The sequence below is a fragment of the Vollenhovia emeryi genome, unplaced genomic scaffold, assembly GCF_000949405.1.
Source record: "Vollenhovia emeryi isolate VEMERY1.0 unplaced genomic scaffold, V.emery_V1.0 DF939138.1, whole genome shotgun sequence".
Taxonomy (NCBI): domain Eukaryota; kingdom Metazoa; phylum Arthropoda; class Insecta; order Hymenoptera; family Formicidae; genus Vollenhovia; species Vollenhovia emeryi.
Window position 1 is genome coordinate 317414 of NW_011967228.1, and position 20364 is coordinate 337777.

A 20364-nucleotide genomic window follows, 5' to 3' on the forward strand; every position below is an offset into this window, starting at 1 on the left:
TCTGAAATATAAATTATATGTATAACTGCTAAATATAAAAATTGGCTGAAAAACTATATTAGACTGTACAGAAAAATTGTCCCGTCTACGTAATTGAAAATTTCGTACTTAATATTTTACATTACTTTGTTCCGTGACTGTTACTACGTTTTGTATATCATTCTGCGGACTTATTAGTATTGATTAAATTAACGACTAATTCTGTTCAATCGAGAAAATGTTTCGAAACAAAAATCATTGTTACTTAAATTCTAATTATTAAGATTAGAGATTTTATCTCAATAGTTGATGCATACAAATGTTTTCACGAATTGTCAGTTAGTTCTAGGAGCAAAAGGTGCAGACATCTCCGTTCTCAAATTTTTACGTGGTCGACATTTTGCGATCGTTAAATTAGAAATCTCGTCGTTTTTACGGGGGAGATGATCGCGCGCGGAGAGAAAACGTTAATATGATCGATTGGCTGCGCGATCGTCGTTTTTCTGAGCGACTCGAAAGGAGGAATTTGCAGGAAACTGTCTAGCTGGACGCGATAACAGGTTATAAATTATCATGTTGCTCGTTGAGCCGCGAGCCGTTGCTGAGAAAAGTTCCAAGATAATTGTGCGATATAGCAAGCTCGCTGGATTGACTACGTGCTTGGAAAGAATTCGGAAGGCGGCGGAGCCGACGCGGGGCGCGCAAACCGGAAGGAAACTCCGAGCCGCGGTACTGCATGGACCACGTAATCTTCAATTGGAGTACATTCCCGAGGAGGCGATTCAGCAAACGCAGGTTCTTAAAAAGAAAAACGCTCCTCCACGGTCTCGGTTGTGTCATAAAACAGTTTCTCGAGGAAGCTCGGTGTTTTCGCACTCGACTCGAATCGAGCCATGTCTTTCCCTATCATTGCGGATCTTGATAAAAATTTTTCTTAGAATTTTTATGTGAATTGGCACACTTTTCAGAAATACTGAGAAAGTCTAATTTTTCATTTATGTTCTGAAATATTCTAAGATTTCTTATTCCATAATTTCCGAGAAATTCTTAAAAGTCTTTTTTCAACTCTGTTAAGATTACGTCTGAAATTATAAAATGAGAAATTTCAGAATCTTTCAGAATTTAAACTTGTAAAAAATTTTAAAAAGGTATAAATTTTTCACCGGGGGATTAACCGGTGTTTCCTGTTCTCCGCGCGGACGGCAAAGATAAACGCCAGTGAACTCTCGGTGAACTTTGACGCCGCGCTACGCGCTGCAATGTCGCGGCCTGATCGCGGAATTTCACGAGGCGTCGCGGCGATACCGTCGTCGCTTGTGAAAATCTCGCTTTCACTTAAGGATCGATTCGCGAACCGCACACGAAGGTTAAAAGTCGCCGGGCTGAAATTCAGCGAGCGATAGACACTTTCTCCGCTCGCTCGCGATGCGGCGCCGCTCGTTCTCCATCGCCGGTTCCGTCATCCGACGCCCTTTCTTCCACGAAATTCGCGAGAGTCTCGTTGAAAGGTACGCGTGGACGTGCGCTTCTGCGGGCTCACCGGAAGCGACGTGCTCCTCTGGCGCGGCGAGCACCGCAGGACCCCGGAGCCAACCATGGTCCTCGGTTTCGAGGTGTCGGGCACGATTCTGGAAATGGGCAGACTGGCACACGAGCGGACAGGCTACCAGATTGGCGAGGAAGTCGTCGTGCACAACTATCCCGTCTGCGGCGGTCTGGCCGAGAGCTGCCTCGCTCATTACAGAGTACGCCGTTTTATCTTCCTCGAGGAGGAGAGGCGTCTTACAGCGAATTCGGCAGCTTCACTAGTGCGCGCTCGAGTTAGAACCCAGTGAGAAATGATTCGTTCCGACATCGATCAACGAGTCATTTCCCGCTGGACTAAGGTTTGTTTACAGTCAATTCTTATATTTAAGGATCCTCTTAAATACTTTTTGAAATGCTTCTTAAGAGGATCCTAAAGCCGCTGGCAAACTCGTGTACAAAAAATTAGTCAAATTTTTTATTTTTTTCCGTTTTTGATATAAAGACGGCCAGCATAATCTAGATTTTGCTGCATACTTTAATTCCATAAAAGAGTTTTACATTTCTATGCGCCAATTAAAAGATTACTTCTAACAAAGAATGTCGATAAAATAGAGGGCTTTAGGATCCCCCTAATTTGTATGCTTCAGATCAACGCCGCGAGGCTGTAATTTGTAAGCACCAACGCTGGTCGGTTTGCGCTACGCCGACTTTCTTCACGCGCGGCCGCATTCCGCGCCGGGATCGGTCCCGCTGGGAGAATAATCGAGCCCGGCAAACCCTAGGACGTGTTTAGATTAATACGACGGGTGTCTCTGAAAAACGCGGCGGCCGTCACGGACGATTATTTCTCGGCGTTGCTGGCAATCGGACGTCGGGCTCGCATCCAGAGAAACGAGTGCCTCCTCGTTAACGCCAGACACTCGCGCTCTGCTCTCGCCGTCATCGACCTCGCCACCCGAGTCTTTGGAGCGAAAGTATCTATCTCACAATCAGTCTCATTACTTTTATCACGATAAACGCGTAATGAAAGAGGAGAACGAAAACTACACGTTTCTTTTTAAGAATACGTCAAACTTATCTACTTTTTGATCAATGTAATAAGCTAGTGTAAACTCCCACGTATGTATAGATGCGTCCGTAAAGATCTTGATATGTTCGTTTTAATTTATCTTGTAGGCGATTACTCGAAGAAGGCGGAATTCTCTATTTCTGATTTTTTTTGCAGCCGATAGCTATCTGCGACGACGCGAGACGGGCCGAATTGTGCGCGGATCTCGGCGCAATGGTGATACGCAGGAACGGACATTGCCTGCCGTACAAGCTGAAGAAAATCGGCGGAAAGGAGCAAGTGCGTGTGATGATCGAGACCGAAGGCGGGCCGTGCCTTCGGAATGCTGCGAAATGGTGAAATCACGCGTGTTGCGTTGGTTACGAGACTAGGGGTGTGTTCCCATTTCCTCTCACAATCAGTGACTCACAATGGCTGCGTTCAGCAGAAAAAGCTGCTTTGCAAGTTGTTGTAAAATTCGGGAATCTGATTCGTGTGTTCTCTTAATATGAGGAAATGGGAACACACCCTAGATTACGAGGTTCCCTCTTACCGGTGGTCAAAGGTGGCGAGAGTCGCGATTGTGAAACGGAAGTTAGAGACTCGGAAAGTGGATCACGCGATGTCAAGACTCGCCCTAAGGAGACACACGTTCGCGCGCCTAGACCTAGTTTTTCATTTTTTGGTTAACTGTTAACCAGAGGTTAGTCGACTCTCTATCTTTTTTTATGTTATTATCTAAGAAGAGACAAAGAATCGACTAACTTCAAGTTAACAGTTAACCAGAAAATGAAAAACTAGGCCCTTTCAGCTGTTAATCGGCGACGAGAAGTTTCGTGTCGGACTTTGCATTGAAAATTGAGGATCGCAAACTGAGGATTGGAGTTTGATTGATCGAATAATCTCAAGCTTGATTATTTTTACAAATAATAGAAACGCCTAGCGATTGGACTTGGATCCTTTTAATGTCCAATGATAATTTTTTACATGTATGTACGTGCATTCAACTACGTGTGCAAGCTGAGCGCCGATAACTTTCGGTTTTAAAACACGGCCCGAACTGAAGTCGAAGTGGCATAATCAGAGTATAATTAAATAGAAATAGCGTAATTTAATTGCTAACCAATTTAACAACCATGTTAGATAAGTATTCTATTTAGACACGGACTGCAAGGCATTTATTGCGAAAAACATTACCTCAGCTAATGTTATACTTATCTAACGTGCTCATTATTACTGTTTAATTAATTTCGGTTAACACATTGAATGTTGAACTTATTTCGCTTACATCTACGTCGGAGTGAAATTTTTACCGTTAGATCCACATCGATAAGACATTATACAATATATGTAATTGAATTGCACTCAATTATCAAGTGCAGCATTTGCACAACTTTTTTAACTATCATTTTAGTATTAACCACACTTGCAGAAGTACAAATGTTATTTCTTACAACTTTTATGCATTTCTATTAAATATAGCGCTGGACAAACGGTGACCGGCATTCAACGTGTTGAAATTATGCTCGATTGAATTCTAATCTAATCGTAAGATTTTCTCCAGGGAGGGACATTCAAACTTTTAAAATTAAAATACTTATACATCTTTTAGCATATAAATCTCTTCTATTACGTAAGGAAGAGTTTCATTTTTTACTGATTCCAGGGGGGAGGAAAATACTCTTGCCCTTCTCTGTGAATGCCTCTGATTCTAATCTCCACAATTCGCGATCTTCAATGCATACTCCAATCCAAAGCCCGTATCAGACTACGGATTGAGATTAGATTGAGATTTAACCAATCAAAGTAAAATTCATTAAACTTGGTATTAATAAAGTTTACTTTGATTGACCAATTTTTAATTTAATCTCAAGTGTAATCTCGCGACGCTGTCATTTCATTGGTCGGACGGGATCTCGAGATCGACCGGACTTAAGGCGACCTTGAGTACAAGCTCGAGCTACAAATTCTTTTCCAGCTTGGAATACGACGGTCTGGTCGCTGTCCTCGGCGGTGCGCGATACAAACTGTCTGCCGATCTCTCCTTCGTGCCGACGAACTGCACGAGGTTCGCGGTCGTCGCGGAGCATTACAAAACCGCCGATCCGCTGGTGTACAGGTCGGCATTGTGTTCTTTTTAACAGCCGGATGGTCACTCGTACAATCGACCGCGTACACTGATCGGCAATGAATCGTTTCGCGAGAAGGGGATTGTTGTTCCTCCACTCGTTGATAATTCGTCGATCGGCGAGAGTGGAAAAACAAGTCACTTCTCCTCTTTAGAAACGATTGCAAAACGATTTATTGCCGATGACTGTACGGCAAGAAGACTAGAGACCAGGAGATCGAACTCCTGCCCAAGTCAGTGGTGAGGGTAGGCCAAAATGTGGTTTCATAGGCGCATTTCGCAGTTATGGTTGCCAATCATGGAATATTCAAATGATATGTGCTATGTGGGAGTTTTTATAGAAGTCTGTGGTAGTATATACATACAGCCTGAAACTCAGTGACTTGAATAGATGGGAAAAATGATGATAAATATGCAGGTCCAGGTGTCAATGAATAAGACTGTACACGACGTTTCCCCGCAGGGAGACCGTGCAGCACGTGTTGGACTACAAGTCGGAATGCGCGATTCGTCCACGGGTCTCGGCGATTTTCGGCCTGCACCGCGTCCACGATGCGTTCAATTACTACGCGACGGTGCCGAGCGGCAAAGTGTTGATCGACATGAAGGATCGTGACCGGCTGACTCTGTGCGACGAGCCTTAGATGATTATACTTTCCCGATCAATTCTCTGTTCAACGGGCCGATTTGAATTGTCAAGCGGCGGCCGCTTTTATCCCGCCCGCCGCAACTTCCAAGATGGCGTTAGCGTACGGTGGGTCTCTCGAGTCGACGTTTCATCCCATCGATAAGAATAACATTTTCGAATCGCTATCGGTCAGCTTGTATCTGATTTAATTAGTGGAATAATAAATTTTTATATGTCCTATATATATTTAAGGGTATGTTCTTTATCTTCACGCTTGATAATTGTCCTTTTTTAAGCTTCCCTCGAAGCAGTTTTCCATTCGCTTCCCGTCAACTTTATCAAATAGCATTACGTGACGATCTCAATTAATATAAATCAAGTGTATTAAATATTTCGTAAATCTATGAATCTGCGCGTGTCCTTTAATCATTGCCATCCTTATCATCGGCCAATCCACACTCCAATTATTACCAAAACTCGTTGAAAAATCTCCATGCAGAGCTGTTTATCTTTAATAGCGCGAAGTCTCAACGCAATACTTTATCTATTGCAAGGATCTTGCTACGCAAAGTCGAGAGTTTATCAGCCGTAGATAAAATGGATCTCCCCGAACAGGCTCGCGCGAAGGAGAACAAGATTCGTGCGACGAGATAGATTACGAAAACCGACTGGCACGCAATTCTCGTCTGCGGTTTTCGGCGATTTTATTCCGCGCGCGGGCGAGGGACGCGGGCTGCCGCCGCAAGATGGCGGCACGCTGCGCGAAAGGGGCCGCGCGTCGGCCGACGAATCCGACGGACGCGATGCACCATCGCCGCGGCCGGCGCAGCCGAAAAGCGAGCCTAGCAGCGCGTGTCCGCTGCGGATCCGCGGTTTGCGCGTTGCGCTGTTACGTTACGTTACGGTAGCGAGGCCTCCCCCTCCGCGTACCCGCGTGCCGGCGGTATCGCGAGCGTGTGCACCGTGCGCGAGTACGATATCGCGGGTTCGTCGTCCGAGCCGTCGTCGAGAGCCCGAGCGACGTCAGGGGCTCGTGGCCGCGAGAGCGCGGCCGTCGTCGTACGTCGCCGACGCTCCTCTCTCGCGTCCCTCGCGCGCGGCGAGGCTCGACGGTGGAACAGAGAGGGAAGAAAGCGCGCTGCGGGGGAGAGGAGCGAGACGGAGCGCGTGCGACGGGCACCGCACGGCGCCGCTGCATCGCGCGCCCGTATCGCGTCGCGTCGCGTCGCGTCACGTTTCCTCCGCTCGCGCGCCGTCATCGGCAGCCGTCACCGTCGCGCTCGCGATCCCCGTCTCTCGCGCGGTCGATCCGCTCCGTCGCCCCGTGACGCGTCTTGCTCGCCCGTCGATACGTCGTGTGCGCCATATCTCGCGCGACGAACAACGGCGGGGACGGCGGTGGTGCATGCAACCTGTTGTTTTCTCGCGGCGCGCCGCTCCTCACCGCCCGACTGACACGCAGCCGTACGCTGAACGCGGCGGCGGCGGCCTAGGCGACGTGCCGCGGCATCCGACGTGCTGGCGGCCGACCTAACCTCGCGCCCGCAGACCTGGAAAACGCGCCGGCTCGTCGACGCTGGGAGCTGACGGCAGTATGAACGGGTAAGAGGACATACTCTACGCACGATAAGCGAGTAGCTCCGTCTCTCGAGGTGAAGCTCGCGACGGAAGAGGAAGAGAGAGAGAGAGAGAGGGGGGATGCGAGTGAGAGTGACAGCTGAATGTGTGGATATGAGCGTATGGATGGAGCAGCGGTAAAAGGGAAGGGTGTAGTCTCGGTACGTCGGAATGCTGTATTGAGTTGAAGAGGAGGGAGAAAGAGAGAGAGAGAGAGAATGCATTGATTGGCGATTGTGGAGCCAGAGAGAGAGAGAGAGAGAGAGAGAGAGAGAGAGAGAGAGAGAGAGAGAGAGAGAGAGAGAGAGAGAGAGAAAGAGCGAGTAGGTATGGACGAGGCTTTTCTTTATTACTAGCGTTCCTCTTTTTCTCTCCCTCTCTCTCTCTTCCTCTCTGCCCCTCTCCCAGCTTTGCCTTTGTAAGAGTACACGTGTGCAGCAGGCGCGTAGCCCGGCGATGCCTGTGCGCTGCGATCGCGCGCGCGCTCGGTTCGGCGAGGCGAACGAAAAGGAAAAGAAAGAAGGGTGATCTACCGTTGGAAATTAATTAAGCAACGCCCAAAGTCCTTTAATCTCCGACATCGCGATATAACTCAGCTATCTGATATCGCTCGTGTGCGTTTGCTCTTTTATTTTAAAAAAAAAAAGGAAAAGGAAACACGTCCTTTGCCGTGCGCGCGGCTCGGTGTGATCCGAGGACCGGTCCTCTTCCCTCGATCCGATTTTCAATAACGGAGCGAACGCGAGAGACGACGCACCGCTAATTTCCGGCGATGCGCATGTTTCCCCGATCGTTCTCGCTCGCCGCGAGCGTCGCGACTTCTCACCGGTGACGTAGGGAACTGTGTCCGCGGCCGTTCTCGCGTAAAGCCCGTGTCACACTTGTGTGTGTCACAATAGAAAAGTTTGATTTATTTAAGTTCACGCCCTATAATTCAATTTATTTCTATAAACCTTACAGTAGGAAGGCCCGAACACGCGAAAAAACTTGAGCAGGGAAATTTAAGACTTGAGAGAAATGACAAATGACTGACCGAAACGTTAAATTATCGAGGATTTCAAAGTTTAGCAATGCTGTCAGTTCAGGATCCCCTTAAGTCTTAAGTTTTCGCGCGTTCCGGGCATACGATCTTCGGTCCGATAACGGGATTACGTCACGCGGCGAGCTGTGTTTACGCCGCGGCCCCCGCGGGCGGAGAGCTTTTAGCCGTGTTTATGAAAGCTAGCTGCACACCGCTCGGCTTTCTCTCGCGCGCCGCATTTTATGAGTAATATTCGATTACACCGCCGCAACAGTATCCAATGCGTATCCAATGCGTGCATTTGCCGCGCCGTCGGCGTCCCATTGCCACGCGCGCGTCGCGCTTCCATAACGCCCGGCTTCCACTTACGTTTCATCGCGGATAGCGAGCGCGCCCGTAAAACCGCGCGACGTTTTCACGGACTCAGGTTCGACGGGCTTCCTCCCCGTTATTCCGGCTTCTTCGATTTCCTCGTCTGCGTCTGTTCAACCCTGGACGCGCTCGTTCGATTATCAGATGCTTGCAGAAGAAACTTGCTTAATTTTTTCAGCAAAGGCCTGTGTCCACGATGCTAGAACTTGAACCAAGTGTAAACCGGCTTGAAAGAATCCTAAAACCCGTATCAGACTACGGATTGAGATTGATATTAGATTGAAATTGGACCAATTAGAGTAAAAGTCACTAAACCTGAGATTAGTAAACGTCACTCTGATTGGTCAAATTTCTAATCTCAATTCGTAGTCTGATACGGGCTTAGGAAAAAAAGAAATTAAATTTCTGGCGCGAAGAGGAAATACCGCGTCGCTGGAAGTTTCGCCACGCCGCGATCTACCTGTGCTTACGTCGGCTCCGCGCAATATGCAATTCCGTATTGATCGCGCCTGATTGAAGACTCATTTCGCGAGAATCCTGTGCATCGATATTCCGATTTCAGCGGCTGCCGATTTTAAAACCGCATTATAGTGATATTACGCGAGAGCGTTCGATAGAATTCTACATTTACCGCGGCGTTCGTTGACACATAATACGATTAGCGCGCGAACTCGTATCGTTTTTTCCCCCCCGCCCCCTCGCCTCCCCGAAAAATTATTGAATTACGACCGCTTGTAAAATTTAATCCTTTCGCTCGCCGAAATAACACACTGCCGGCGGGACGACGCAGCGGCCGCGTATTTGCTACAGACTTCTTCTGTGGTAAACTTTTTCTGTCATTGCGATGGCCCCCTCAAATAGTGCAACTTTCCCCTTGGACATTTTTTCGTATCATTAAAAACAAATGAGAAATTTTGAGATGAAGTGGACCACCCCGTATACTGCTAGACTGCTACCTTCCAGCCGAAAAGTGAGGCAAGAGTTTCGCCATGCCTCGTTAGGTAAATAAAGTAGTATATCAGTCAGTGACACACCGCTGCACACATGCTACTTTATTTACCTAACGAGACATGGCGAAACTCTTGCCTCACTTTTCAGCTCGAAGATAGCGGTCTAGTAGTAGAGGAAAGTCCCCTATTATAAGATAGCGGAGTTTCCGCTCAATTAATTGACGTCATCCGATGGTTTCACCATGAATTTATTGCCCTTGGAGTGAATTCTATTTAGTGGAAAATTAATCGTCAGGCCGTGTAATCGTTGCGAAAAAAGATTTGCGATTGAATTTGGACGTTGAAAGCCTGCTATCTCGTATTAGAATCCAATCTCATAATAGAGGACTTTTCTCGACATAGAAGTCTGTGGTATTTGCTCGGCGATTACTCCGCGAATCGGCAACGCGCTCGACTCCGGCCGCGTGCCACGTGCTTCGCGTCGTGGGCTTTAAACCCTTCGGTCGGTATTCGGCGGCGCACGTGGTAACTCCTTCCGCGCGAACAAACCAACGGGTTTTATCAACCCACGGTCACGTCGGCGGCTCGGATTCGGGCGGGCGTTTTATTTCGTACCTATCGCTGGATGATAAGGACTTTCCTCTCGCGATTACTCGTTATTCGTTCATTTCTTTCCCTTAGCGCCGCGTATACCTCGCGCACGCACGCACCGAGCCACGGCGAGACGGGGGCGAATTAATTAATCGCGCCGCTCTTAGTTTAATTAAGTCGCCGCTTGTTCCTGCCGTCGTGATGAATTGACCGCGGCGTTGTACCGCCGTTGGAGAGTTTACTATGTCACGGCGACCGCTATATTCGTTTCACGTGGGCAACGCGGGGCCGGAATTAGATTTCATCGCTCTGAGAACGCGCGGCAAGATGCTCGAACCCTTGGCTGCGATCGGTGGATCCGCGTGGACCCGCGCCAGGGAATGACTCGCCTGCGATTCGCTTCATCTGATTCCCCTCCTGCGTCTCGTTCTCGTTTAACGTTCTCCCGCACCGATGCGGATTAACTTCAATCTCGGTTTAACTCACTTTTCATCCTTTTCCACCTCTAAGAATTAGAAAGAGATTAAAAGTGAGTTAAACCGAGATTAAAGTTAATCCGCGTCGGTGGAGAAGTGGACGCGAGTGATATCGAGTCGAGAAAAAAGAAGCTGCGCCGCACAAAGCATCCGAATGCGAGTGGGTCGCCTGAAGCTAGGGACGGGCGAGTAGCGTGAATTTCCTCGCGAAGCCCGAATTTTCGTAAATTTTTTTGCGCCACCCGCCAGCACTGAGGCGACCGTGCTCGCGCGCATTTTGCAAAATCGTGTCAGATTTCACGCCGTATTTTCGCAAGGCGCGGCCCGCGGAAACGCGCGGCGACCGAATGTAGCCTCTTGGAAACGTTCCGTTGCGAAAGACACGACTTCGTGCATTATGGATTGGCACTCCGCCGATGAGTCGGCGATAATGTCTTTGCACTGTCAATACCGATTTAGATCGCGGGTTTTTTCCCGCAAACTCGGAGCTCTTTAGCTCGCTTGCCCAGAATCTATGTTTTCAGAGATTCATCTGCACTTCATGTATCATTTTAATTTGTTGTAACACACACGTCATTGCACTTAACTACAATGCGAACTCTGCAACCAGGAAAAAAGTTTCTTTGAAATTAAAGAAATTTTCCTTGAATTTTGACCTTACTAGACTTTTACTTAATTTCCAAGAAATGATTTCTTTGCCTTAACCAAAATTTGATTCGGTTGAGACTGGAATCTCTAAAAGAATTCATATGCATTTTTTCAAATCTAGCAAATGTTTTAGTACAAGTAAATAAAACTTTAGAGTAGAGATTCAAAGAAACGTGATTTCAACGTGTCTTTAATTGATTTAAATAAATCTACGGTTATATACTGGACCACATTAATTAGACAAAAGCCAACAAGCAAGTGGTAATATTTAATACACATAATTAAAAAAATATTAGAAAAGTGATTCGAATATTCAGTGTCTAAGTTGTGAATAATTCAAACAAATATTCAACTCGACGAGACGGCATTTCTCCTTTACGCGCAGTCAGATTTCCTTTTTCTCTCAATTCGCTCTTCCAGTCCGGAGGGGAATGAAAAACAGGACAAAGGGCGAGACGGTACTCGAAAGAAATCGTGCCGGAGAACGCGGAGGTCCAACTATATTCCCGTGCATGCGGAATCCGCTCTCGTATCGACCGTACGTTCGGCCCGGTCATGTTCATCTTATATACGCGATGTCGGCCGCGTTATTAACGTGCGTGAGGACTAAATTAACGTGCATGAATACTAGCGGGGGCTCGCCATCCATCTTCGTATCTGATATTATGTTTCACTGCGGCCGCGCGCGCCATCGATGCAGCCGCGATGGGCTGGCCGGTGCTTAATCAGGCGGTTCGCGGGAATTATCAAATACGAGCTCTCGCGGCACGTTTGTGCATCCCGCGAAATGCATCAGGACGCACTTCGTGCCGTTCGCTCGCGGCGCATCGATTCACGGTCTCCTCGCGTACATTGCGTAAGCGCGTTTCTGTCCCCGTCGCGGCAAAATTACCGAGTATTCGCGTCGCGGACTTCCGCGACACTTGTCCTCCCTTTCGCTCGCGCCACGTGCCGCACCTGTACGACACCCGCGGCGTCTTGCCAAGCGTGACTTAAATGCGACTCCGCGCGCGCGCGAGGAAGATCGATGCACGCGTAAAGCTAGCGCCGCACTATGTGCGATTCGTAATTTGTGTATTCGTGAATAGTGTGGAGGAGAAATTTGTTGATCCGTGCGCAATTCGCTAGCGGGTTTTTTGACTAATATTGAAACTTGACTAATTGCAAATTTATGATACAAGTCCTGTAATAATAGGTAAAAGTTGAGGTATATTATTTCGTAAAATCATTTATGTGAGAATTGTTTCAAATTTTTGCAGTTTATTCTTTACATTAATACGTGCAAAATAAGACTAACTGAATTAAAATTGACCGTCTCAAAGTTAAAAAAAAAATGTTAAAGTTTGCTGTGTTACACAAAATATTATTACACGTGAAATATTTTTTATACATATTATGTGTTAAAATATTAATATTTGCGTTTGCAAACGCAAATGATGGCACATTTTATTTTTTTTAAGTTTAACGATGAGTGAGATTCGTATGAGAAACAAATATGTTATAAAGTAAAATAGAACGAATAACTGGAAAAAAATCAAAATTATTGACCGTTCTGTTTCAACAATATAAACAGTTAAAACTGAAAAATGAGAAGAATTATGTAGTAGACATAAGTGTAGTGTACAAGAGATGTGGCAAAAGCGCCTCAAACTATAATCTTTCGAATCTATTTAATCTTATGTATTAATCGTAAGTGTATTCTTTAGAACAATATTGCATCAAGATATATCATTGTAATAATTGAGTGCTGGTTCCTGTCTGGAAGAAACTTTTGAGCATTACTGTCGCGAAACAACTACCTTAAATATTGTCCAAGTTAACACGAACGAAACGACAAGTAAGAAGTTACGAATGATAAACTGCGAATCACGAATCGCGCATTACGAATCGCGCATAGTGTGGCGCTGGCTTAAAAATCCGCTCGAGGTTCAACTCGCCGAGCTCCCTCGTCGCTCGTCACGAGAGCCGCAAACGCTCCGTCGTGCGCTCGTAGCCTGAATCGATGCCGCGATGTCGCGTTTCGAATGTCGGCATTATTTATTCACGCCGCTTTTTGCATCCCGACGAGGTGTCGATAGCTCGCGGAACTCGACTCGGTGCGCGATCGAGGCCGGGCGGAAACGACGTTGCTCTCGCCGCGAGTTCCTAATTTAGAATCTGATTAAACCTCGAGCCCGCTACAACGCCGTTGTACCATTCACCGTCGATAGCCACGCTATCGTTCCGTCGCACGCGTTGCGGGCCTTCACGCTGCCGCGTTACGCCGCGCCGCTACACGCTGCGTGCGCCCGTGTACGTGAGTGCGTGCCGCGGGTCGGACTTGAGCGGCCGCGCCGCCCGCATACGGTGGCAAGAACGCGCCCGCATTTTGCCGCTATCGACGCGCTCATCGGACCGGCGTTGCACGGCTCTCTGTCACGGGTAAATGCTTATCGGGCCTGCAGCGCACGATGATAATTAAAATAGACAAGACTCGCGGTAGCGTACGCAAGTATCTCAATCGTCCATCAGCGGCCCGTCATCATCGTCATCGTCGGCGATCCCCCCGTCCGCGCGATATTTAACGGCGTTCGTGTCTTTCGTTAATACCGCGAAACGCCGCTTGCGTCACCGTGTAATTGCACGTTACGCGCGGAGAACCGATGGCCGGCGAAATCTGTCTCGACTTGGCGTATAGCGCACAATTTTTCTCGGGGAAGATGCACGAGCTTCCGGCGAGCATTGCTGCACGGGGAAGGTATAACAACGAGTATCTCTCCCGCTCGCGGCTTAATTTTTGAAAATTGCAGCACCCAGCCTCGCCTCGGCTGCACCTGCGTCGAAGTGGAGCGTTGATTATTTGAGTAGCCAGGGAGTAGGTAATACCCCTCGTTTTTAAGTAAGCTTCGGGGGAGAACATGCTAAAAATACTGTGAGTAAATCCGACGCTTATTTAGGAGATGCATTATCCATTTAGAGCGGATACGTGCACTTGCCTCGGGCGTTCGCGATAATGAATTAACAATAATACGGAATATTCATGGCGCTCCGAAATGTCACGGATTTCATTTCCCAGCGGCGGCCGTTTAACGCACGGCCGCTCACTTTCCGCCTTAGTGCGTACGATGTGCGTAATGCACAGTAAAATATGTCGTTTCCGAGAACGCGCGAGCATTCCGGCCGGCATTGATCTCGGGCTTCGTCTCGTCGTAAAACGTACGTGTTACTCGCGCGATCTAACGGCTCTGGATTTTTACGCAAAGTGTCCCGGAATTATCGCCACACTTCTATGGAGTATTAGAGGCTAGACGAGGTAAAATGTTGGCTGTTTAACGAAGATAAAACTCGAGATCTCATTGAATTTCGCAGAGATAAAAGAGGTCGACCCCGAAGCGGCAAAGGTTGAACGAAATTTATTTGTTATTTATTTCCGATCGAAAGTATTTTTCAGTCAGTTGCGAACGACGTCGCTTATCTTCATTGACGGTCAGGATGTTTTACCCTTTGCGGTTCAAGCTGTTTCTCGCGAATGTACAATATTTTCAGGACAAATTTTAAAAGAAACTTTTGTGTAAGATTTCAAAAATAAAAGGATTATTGAAAAAGACTAATTCGATTTCAGATGACTGTATTTTTACGCCCCCTCGCTCTCCCCGCAAAGGGTTAACAATTCGAAAATCGCGCAAAGGTCCCACTGAGTCGAGAGGATCGACTTCGAATCGGTGAAAGGCTCGCCGGGAATAGACTGATCATTTTGAAACGTCGCGGCTCCCCCGCGATTCCCGGAATCCCGCGGTCAAACGTGAATAATCGCACAGGACGCCCCGCGAGAGCGACGGCGGGCCCCGACTCTACGTCTCCGCAAATGGTCGACGGACGACCGATGTCCGTGGAATTTTATTAACGGCCGTAACGCGCCGGCGGCCCGATATTTGATGGTTACCCCGGCGTCGATGTCGGACGCGCGCTAATTAAAACTGACGCACCGTGTCCCGTGACGCATATCCGCGTCGATGGCTTGACGATGCCACGGGGGCCGCGTTTCGCGTTGACTTTATCTTGGTGTCAATTCCGTATCTTACACTATAGTGAAAATGCTAAAAGCGAATAGCTCTGTCTTTTTCTAGCCGTCCCCTTAGGACCAGTTTCACAAACGTCGGTTTAAAACGTACGGTAGAATTTCAAAGAGCTCTCATAGAATTCTTCGAAATGCCACGTTGTCGCACGATTACATGATTTTCACGAAAAATTTTAAGAAAGAGCTCTCCGTGCGCTTACAGCTAGCGGTGGAGTAATAGGAGGATCTAATTTTCACATTTCAAACGCCGGGAAAGATTTTCGAATGACCAGATTGACGCGGCAGGTAAAAATATATTTATGGCGAATCCGATCCCCGCCGAGCAACTCCTTACATCCGCTTCGCGCGTTCGGCCGGGCTCGGCGTCGCGAAAATCGTCATCCTGGGAGAAAACGCCGTCGCAGCGGAGGGAATATCTCGACTCGACAAGCCGTCCCGATATTTCGATCCTAAGGGTACACAAAGCGCCACTCGAGGGTGATGCGCAAATGACAAATCGTTCGGCAAATAATAAATCGCGAAGGCGGCATTCGGCCTGGGATTCGGAGGGTCGACTACAGCAGGCGAAGCCGAGGTCGAGGGTCGCGTTCGCGCGTAACGCAGGTCGGCAAAATATTGAATATTCCTCGCGCTCCTCGCGTTTTCGTCAACCAGCTAAATCGGGAAGATCCGCCCGGAATATTTCGTTCGGAATTTTGATTTCCGCCGTGATCCACCGGGATATATCGCGTTGGCTGATCCTGGAGGAGCTTTCGATACAAAGGCGTTATTTAGAGATCGACAAGTCGGCCGTGGTCAGGCGGAGAATTAAAAGAGAAAAGTCGCTCCGAACTCCTTATTGAACAAATCAGTGACGTACAACAGACGTGGCGATAAAAAATACGGGAAGAAATACGATTGCGACTTGTTGATTAAAATTGGCTTGTGATTATTTCCCAAATTGCATTTGCGTCGCGCAAATTATTTACGATAATTCACCTATTTCGCATCTTTCAGTGCCAATTATTATCTTGACGAACATCTTGTAGCACGCTACGCGATCGCATGTGATTCGAGGAGCGTAGCCCCGATTGCGATGCACCTATAAGGGGACGAGGCACTTCCCTTATCGATTACAACTACTCTGTCAGTAGTCACCCTCGGAGGGAGAACATCAAAATTCGAGAGATATCGATTCTACCCGCGATCTCTCTCGCCACGCGTATCGGATTCGCTCGTCCCGAGCGTTTCCTAATTATTCCGCAATTCCTGCAGTCTAGCCGTAGGCAGGCGAGAGCACGGGTTCCTAATTTTCGCCGTTATTATGTTAATTTGGAATCGAATAGTCCGACGGGGTGAAATCGGATTTGCTCGCTTCGGGGGGTCGCGCGCGAGCGCCTCGTCGCCGTTCATACAGCGGCAGTATAGGATTCTCTAATTTCGTTCTAAGGGTCCGGGAATTGCGCAGTCGCTCGCTCGCGCCCGCGCGTGCTCTGCTAATGCCGGCTTCTCGGGTTTACCGGGATTTAGCGCGCGATATTACGTGGCCCTGATGGACGTGAAATCGGAGGCGACGCCGAGGAGGCGCGTGAACAGCCGCGTCGACGAGAACCCGTCATTGTTCATTTCATTAGTCACACGACTCTCGAAGCTCGGATGCGTGGATTCGCGTGTTATTCTTCTCCTCTTTTTTTTTCTCCCTCTCATCCTCCCTTCTTTGCGCGGACGAATGACATCTCCGTGAAGAAGCTTAATAAGTTTACTTTATTAGATTATTAATTATGATTGAAATACTTTTACGTTACAAATGACTCTTACATTTTAACTTGGTTTACGTTACGCAAGATCTCATCTTAATTTAGTTTATATGTTGTGTTCCTGTTCTTCAGACATTTGTAGGTACTTCTGTAAGTTCGTTACCTGAAGAGGACCAGTGTTACTGGCCGAAACGTTGTGATTTATTATATTATAATGAAGAATTGCCAGTAAGGTCGTTTCCACACTTATTCACACTTTTAAATACAGAATCTCAGCTTTGCAAAATTACGGATTCCTTCAAGTGTAACGTTTACGTTCGCGCAGATCTCAAATGAAAGTAAAAAAATACGAGATGTATCGAGAGTGAAGAAAAAGCCTTTATCATCTGTCCGTGAGTTCAATTTCTGCAATTCGCCTCACTTGGACGCGACGCCGCACACAGAAGTGGCGACCGAGTTTTGCCTCAAGTATCCCTGATGGAGAGATAGCGCGCGATCCTACCTGGGACGTACACTCGTACACCCTTTACTCCCTTCAGTCAGGCGGGCCGCGCCATTACGTGTTGTCCGGGCGCGTACCCTTCGACCGGAAACCCTCCGTTGGGATTAACGGCTGGGAATGGACAGTTGGGCCGCGTACGAAAAGCCCGCGGGGATGGCGAAAGGTCCGCCTGGGCTGCACATAGAGAGTCCTCTTGATAGCACGCGACCTCTCGCCGTTCGTTCGTTCGTTTCAATTTCGATCACGCGATCGCCCGTACATGAGAGAGGAAAGCGCGCGCGCGCGCGCGCGAGAGAGAGAGAGAGAGAGAGAGAGAGAGAGAGAGAGAGAGAGAGAGAGAGAGACTCGTTCGCGCAAGATTAACTTCGCACTCGTTGGGAAGTCAGTCGTCGACCAGCAACGGGCGACACGCAGAACGAGTTCTTTTCCGCGTGTCCGATCGATCGACACCTCCTCCCTCCCGCGAAATAACGAAACGCCATTATTCCGCGGATGGAAATTATATGAGGCTCGAACGCTCGGCCGTAAATTGGATACGCAATATCATTTCCGGTAATAACGCCGTGATTGTGCGACGCGTGCTTTGACATTGCCTCCACTTCCGTGGCCAGCCTGCGTGAAAAATGCGGATTCACACGAGTGACCCACGTTTGACCCTTTTTTTTCCACTATTTTGAGAAATTTCTCGCACGTAATGCGCGCGCGATCGGAGCGATGTGCTCTGCGACGTCCGGTTTTACGCATCGGTTCATGCGATCATTACAGAATAGCGAAGCAGATAAAAAAATTATGTTACATTATTATATTGAATATACAGGGGTACGTGCTGAGTAAGGAAAAAGGATTTTGAAAATAGAATGTCATCCGCAATGGTTTTTTTTTTCAATTGAGCATTATCGATTTAGTGAAATAACACAATGGCTCCCCTTTTGAAATTAATAATTTTTTTAATTTAAATGGCTGTACCATGTACAGATTATCCTGTTAGAAGGCCAATGTAAAACGAAATTAATATTTCTGTTCGATTAATTTCAATTCAAAGCGAATGTAACCTATTTTAATATTTGCGCCGCTATCTAAAACACTTGGATTTCATAATTTATTTTATTCAACATGAAATTTGTGCGTCGCTCGATATCTTCTAAAACGTATAGACATACAATTTCATTTAAAAACAATAAAGACTCGGATTCTCCCTATCGAAATTAGGTTTTTGTCGTACTAAATATTTTAAGTAAATCTAAATTTAATTTCAGATAACGGGCGAGCCGCGCATCTTGCGTTTAAAGCTTATCGATAAATTGTCTTTGAAAAAAAAAAGCATAGCTTGGGAAGATTCAGCACGCAAGTTATCCTGGTTATCTATCGATGTGGCAATCTCACGGCCCATTAACTGCTAATTAACCAATTTCAGCTTCACATTTGTTTCGCCCTCGTTATAGAAGAGATAACCTTTCATCTCGTCTGTGTTTCAATCTTTTTAGCTTTCTGCCTTTTGTAAGACCTGCTAGAAATCAAGTTTGGATTTGTGATATAATCAGGCGCCAATTAATTGCTGATTTTTCGATTTAATGGCGAATTTGCGGGAAATCAACACTAAAGTTGGAGTCGTCGTCGTTACGCTAATGCAATGGCTTGTATCAATGATTGCGTTATAAATCAAACTTCTTCTCCGGTTATGCAAAAATGGAAAACCGTTAATAAATGGTTTAATAAATGTCGGTATCACGACGACATTGTGAAATATTTAAATCTCTCCGGTATCGAGTGTATTTCGATATGTTGTGCGTGAAAACGGGGGAGGAGGGTGGCCGTAAATCACGCGATACCGCCCGCTCTTTGCTTTGTAAAACTGTGCCGGCATTCGTTTTAGAGTACTTGCATCATTTGCTGTAAATTGAATCCTCTCGTTGGAGAGCAGTTCTTTCCTCTGTGTCGGTCCGATCGAAAAACGTTGAGTATTAAATATTATAGCGATCTGCTATTGACTGCCGTATATCCGACGACCAATCGAAGCAATTCGATGAATAAATCCCGCAAATGGTTGCGCTTGAATCTGTGCGAATCTAAACGCGAGTCTCTCTCTCTCTCGCGCGCGCGCGCGCGCTTTCTGTCGTTAGAGACGTAGCGAGTGGCGCGGGTTTTGCGTCGTTTCGACGGATTATAATGGAAAAGAGCCGACCGAAAGCGTCGGCGACGAGCAGTTTAGCTCCGCGAGAGTTAACTCACCCTGGTCGAGCGTGACGCGAAGTGCGGCAACCTAATTATACATCGTGCCGCGCCGTCCGTCTACGGCCGTATTAAAAACAAGGAGCGATCAGTATGCAAACGAGAGAGGCGGCCTCGTTACGTTCCGGGGGAAAACTGCGCGCGGCATCGACACGCCTTGGAGACACCCGGCTCGTCGGCCGCGCGTACGCGTGACGCAAGCCGACGCGATGCGGGAACGCAGGCCCACTGGACCGCGCCGGAACGGGATGAACGATTAAAATGCTAATTCTTCCCCGCGACACGCACGCGAGCCGAAGACATTTCGCTTATTTTCCGATCGAGTTTCCGCGTCGCGTTAGACGTGCGGAAGTTATACGGTAGAAGAGTCGCGTGAGGCGCAGATATTATCGCCCTCGTCATAAATTACACAAGTTTCATCGCGAAAGTGTAAAGAAAGAAACGAATCTGATTACAATATTTTCCTCCGCGCGTGGAGTCGGTGAGATTTAATTTTGCAATTGCAACGCTCAGGCAAATTATCAAACATAGACGTATAAAATTGCCAGGCCACTTGTGGCCACTCCGAGGGCCGTCAGTTTAGGATATCGTCTCGGTCTCGCGCAACCGAGTCTAACCGGACATTTAAAAACAACTCATCTTGATGGCGCTCGCTATTTTTACGGCGAATCCAATATTCCTGCCGGTTTTGTCCGCCGACGGTCGAGCTTGAAAAATTCATAAGACCGACCGACCGATCGACCGTGCGCCCCCCCGAGTGTCGTCGTCCGACTTTCGTCAGTGCGTCGCGTCGCTCCGCGTGCAGCCCGGGCATTGTGCGCGGAACAATGCTCGGCCCCGGCGATTATGTGCCGC

General features: G+C 47.6%; 1 protein-coding gene across 1 annotated transcript in view; it reads left to right on the plus strand.

Annotated features, from left to right (window-relative positions):
- Window positions 1-6186: 6186 nt before the first annotated feature.
- The window catches only part of LOC105567351 (polypyrimidine tract-binding protein 1), a 418546-nt gene continuing 404368 nt past the window's right edge, over window positions 6187-20364 (plus strand). Inside the window, exon 1 of the mRNA XM_012022168.1 lies at window positions 6187-6912. Coding sequence (XP_011877558.1) covers window positions 6905-6912 — 8 coding nt within the window. The 5' untranslated portion in view covers window positions 6187-6904. The remainder of the gene's footprint in view (window positions 6913-20364) is intronic.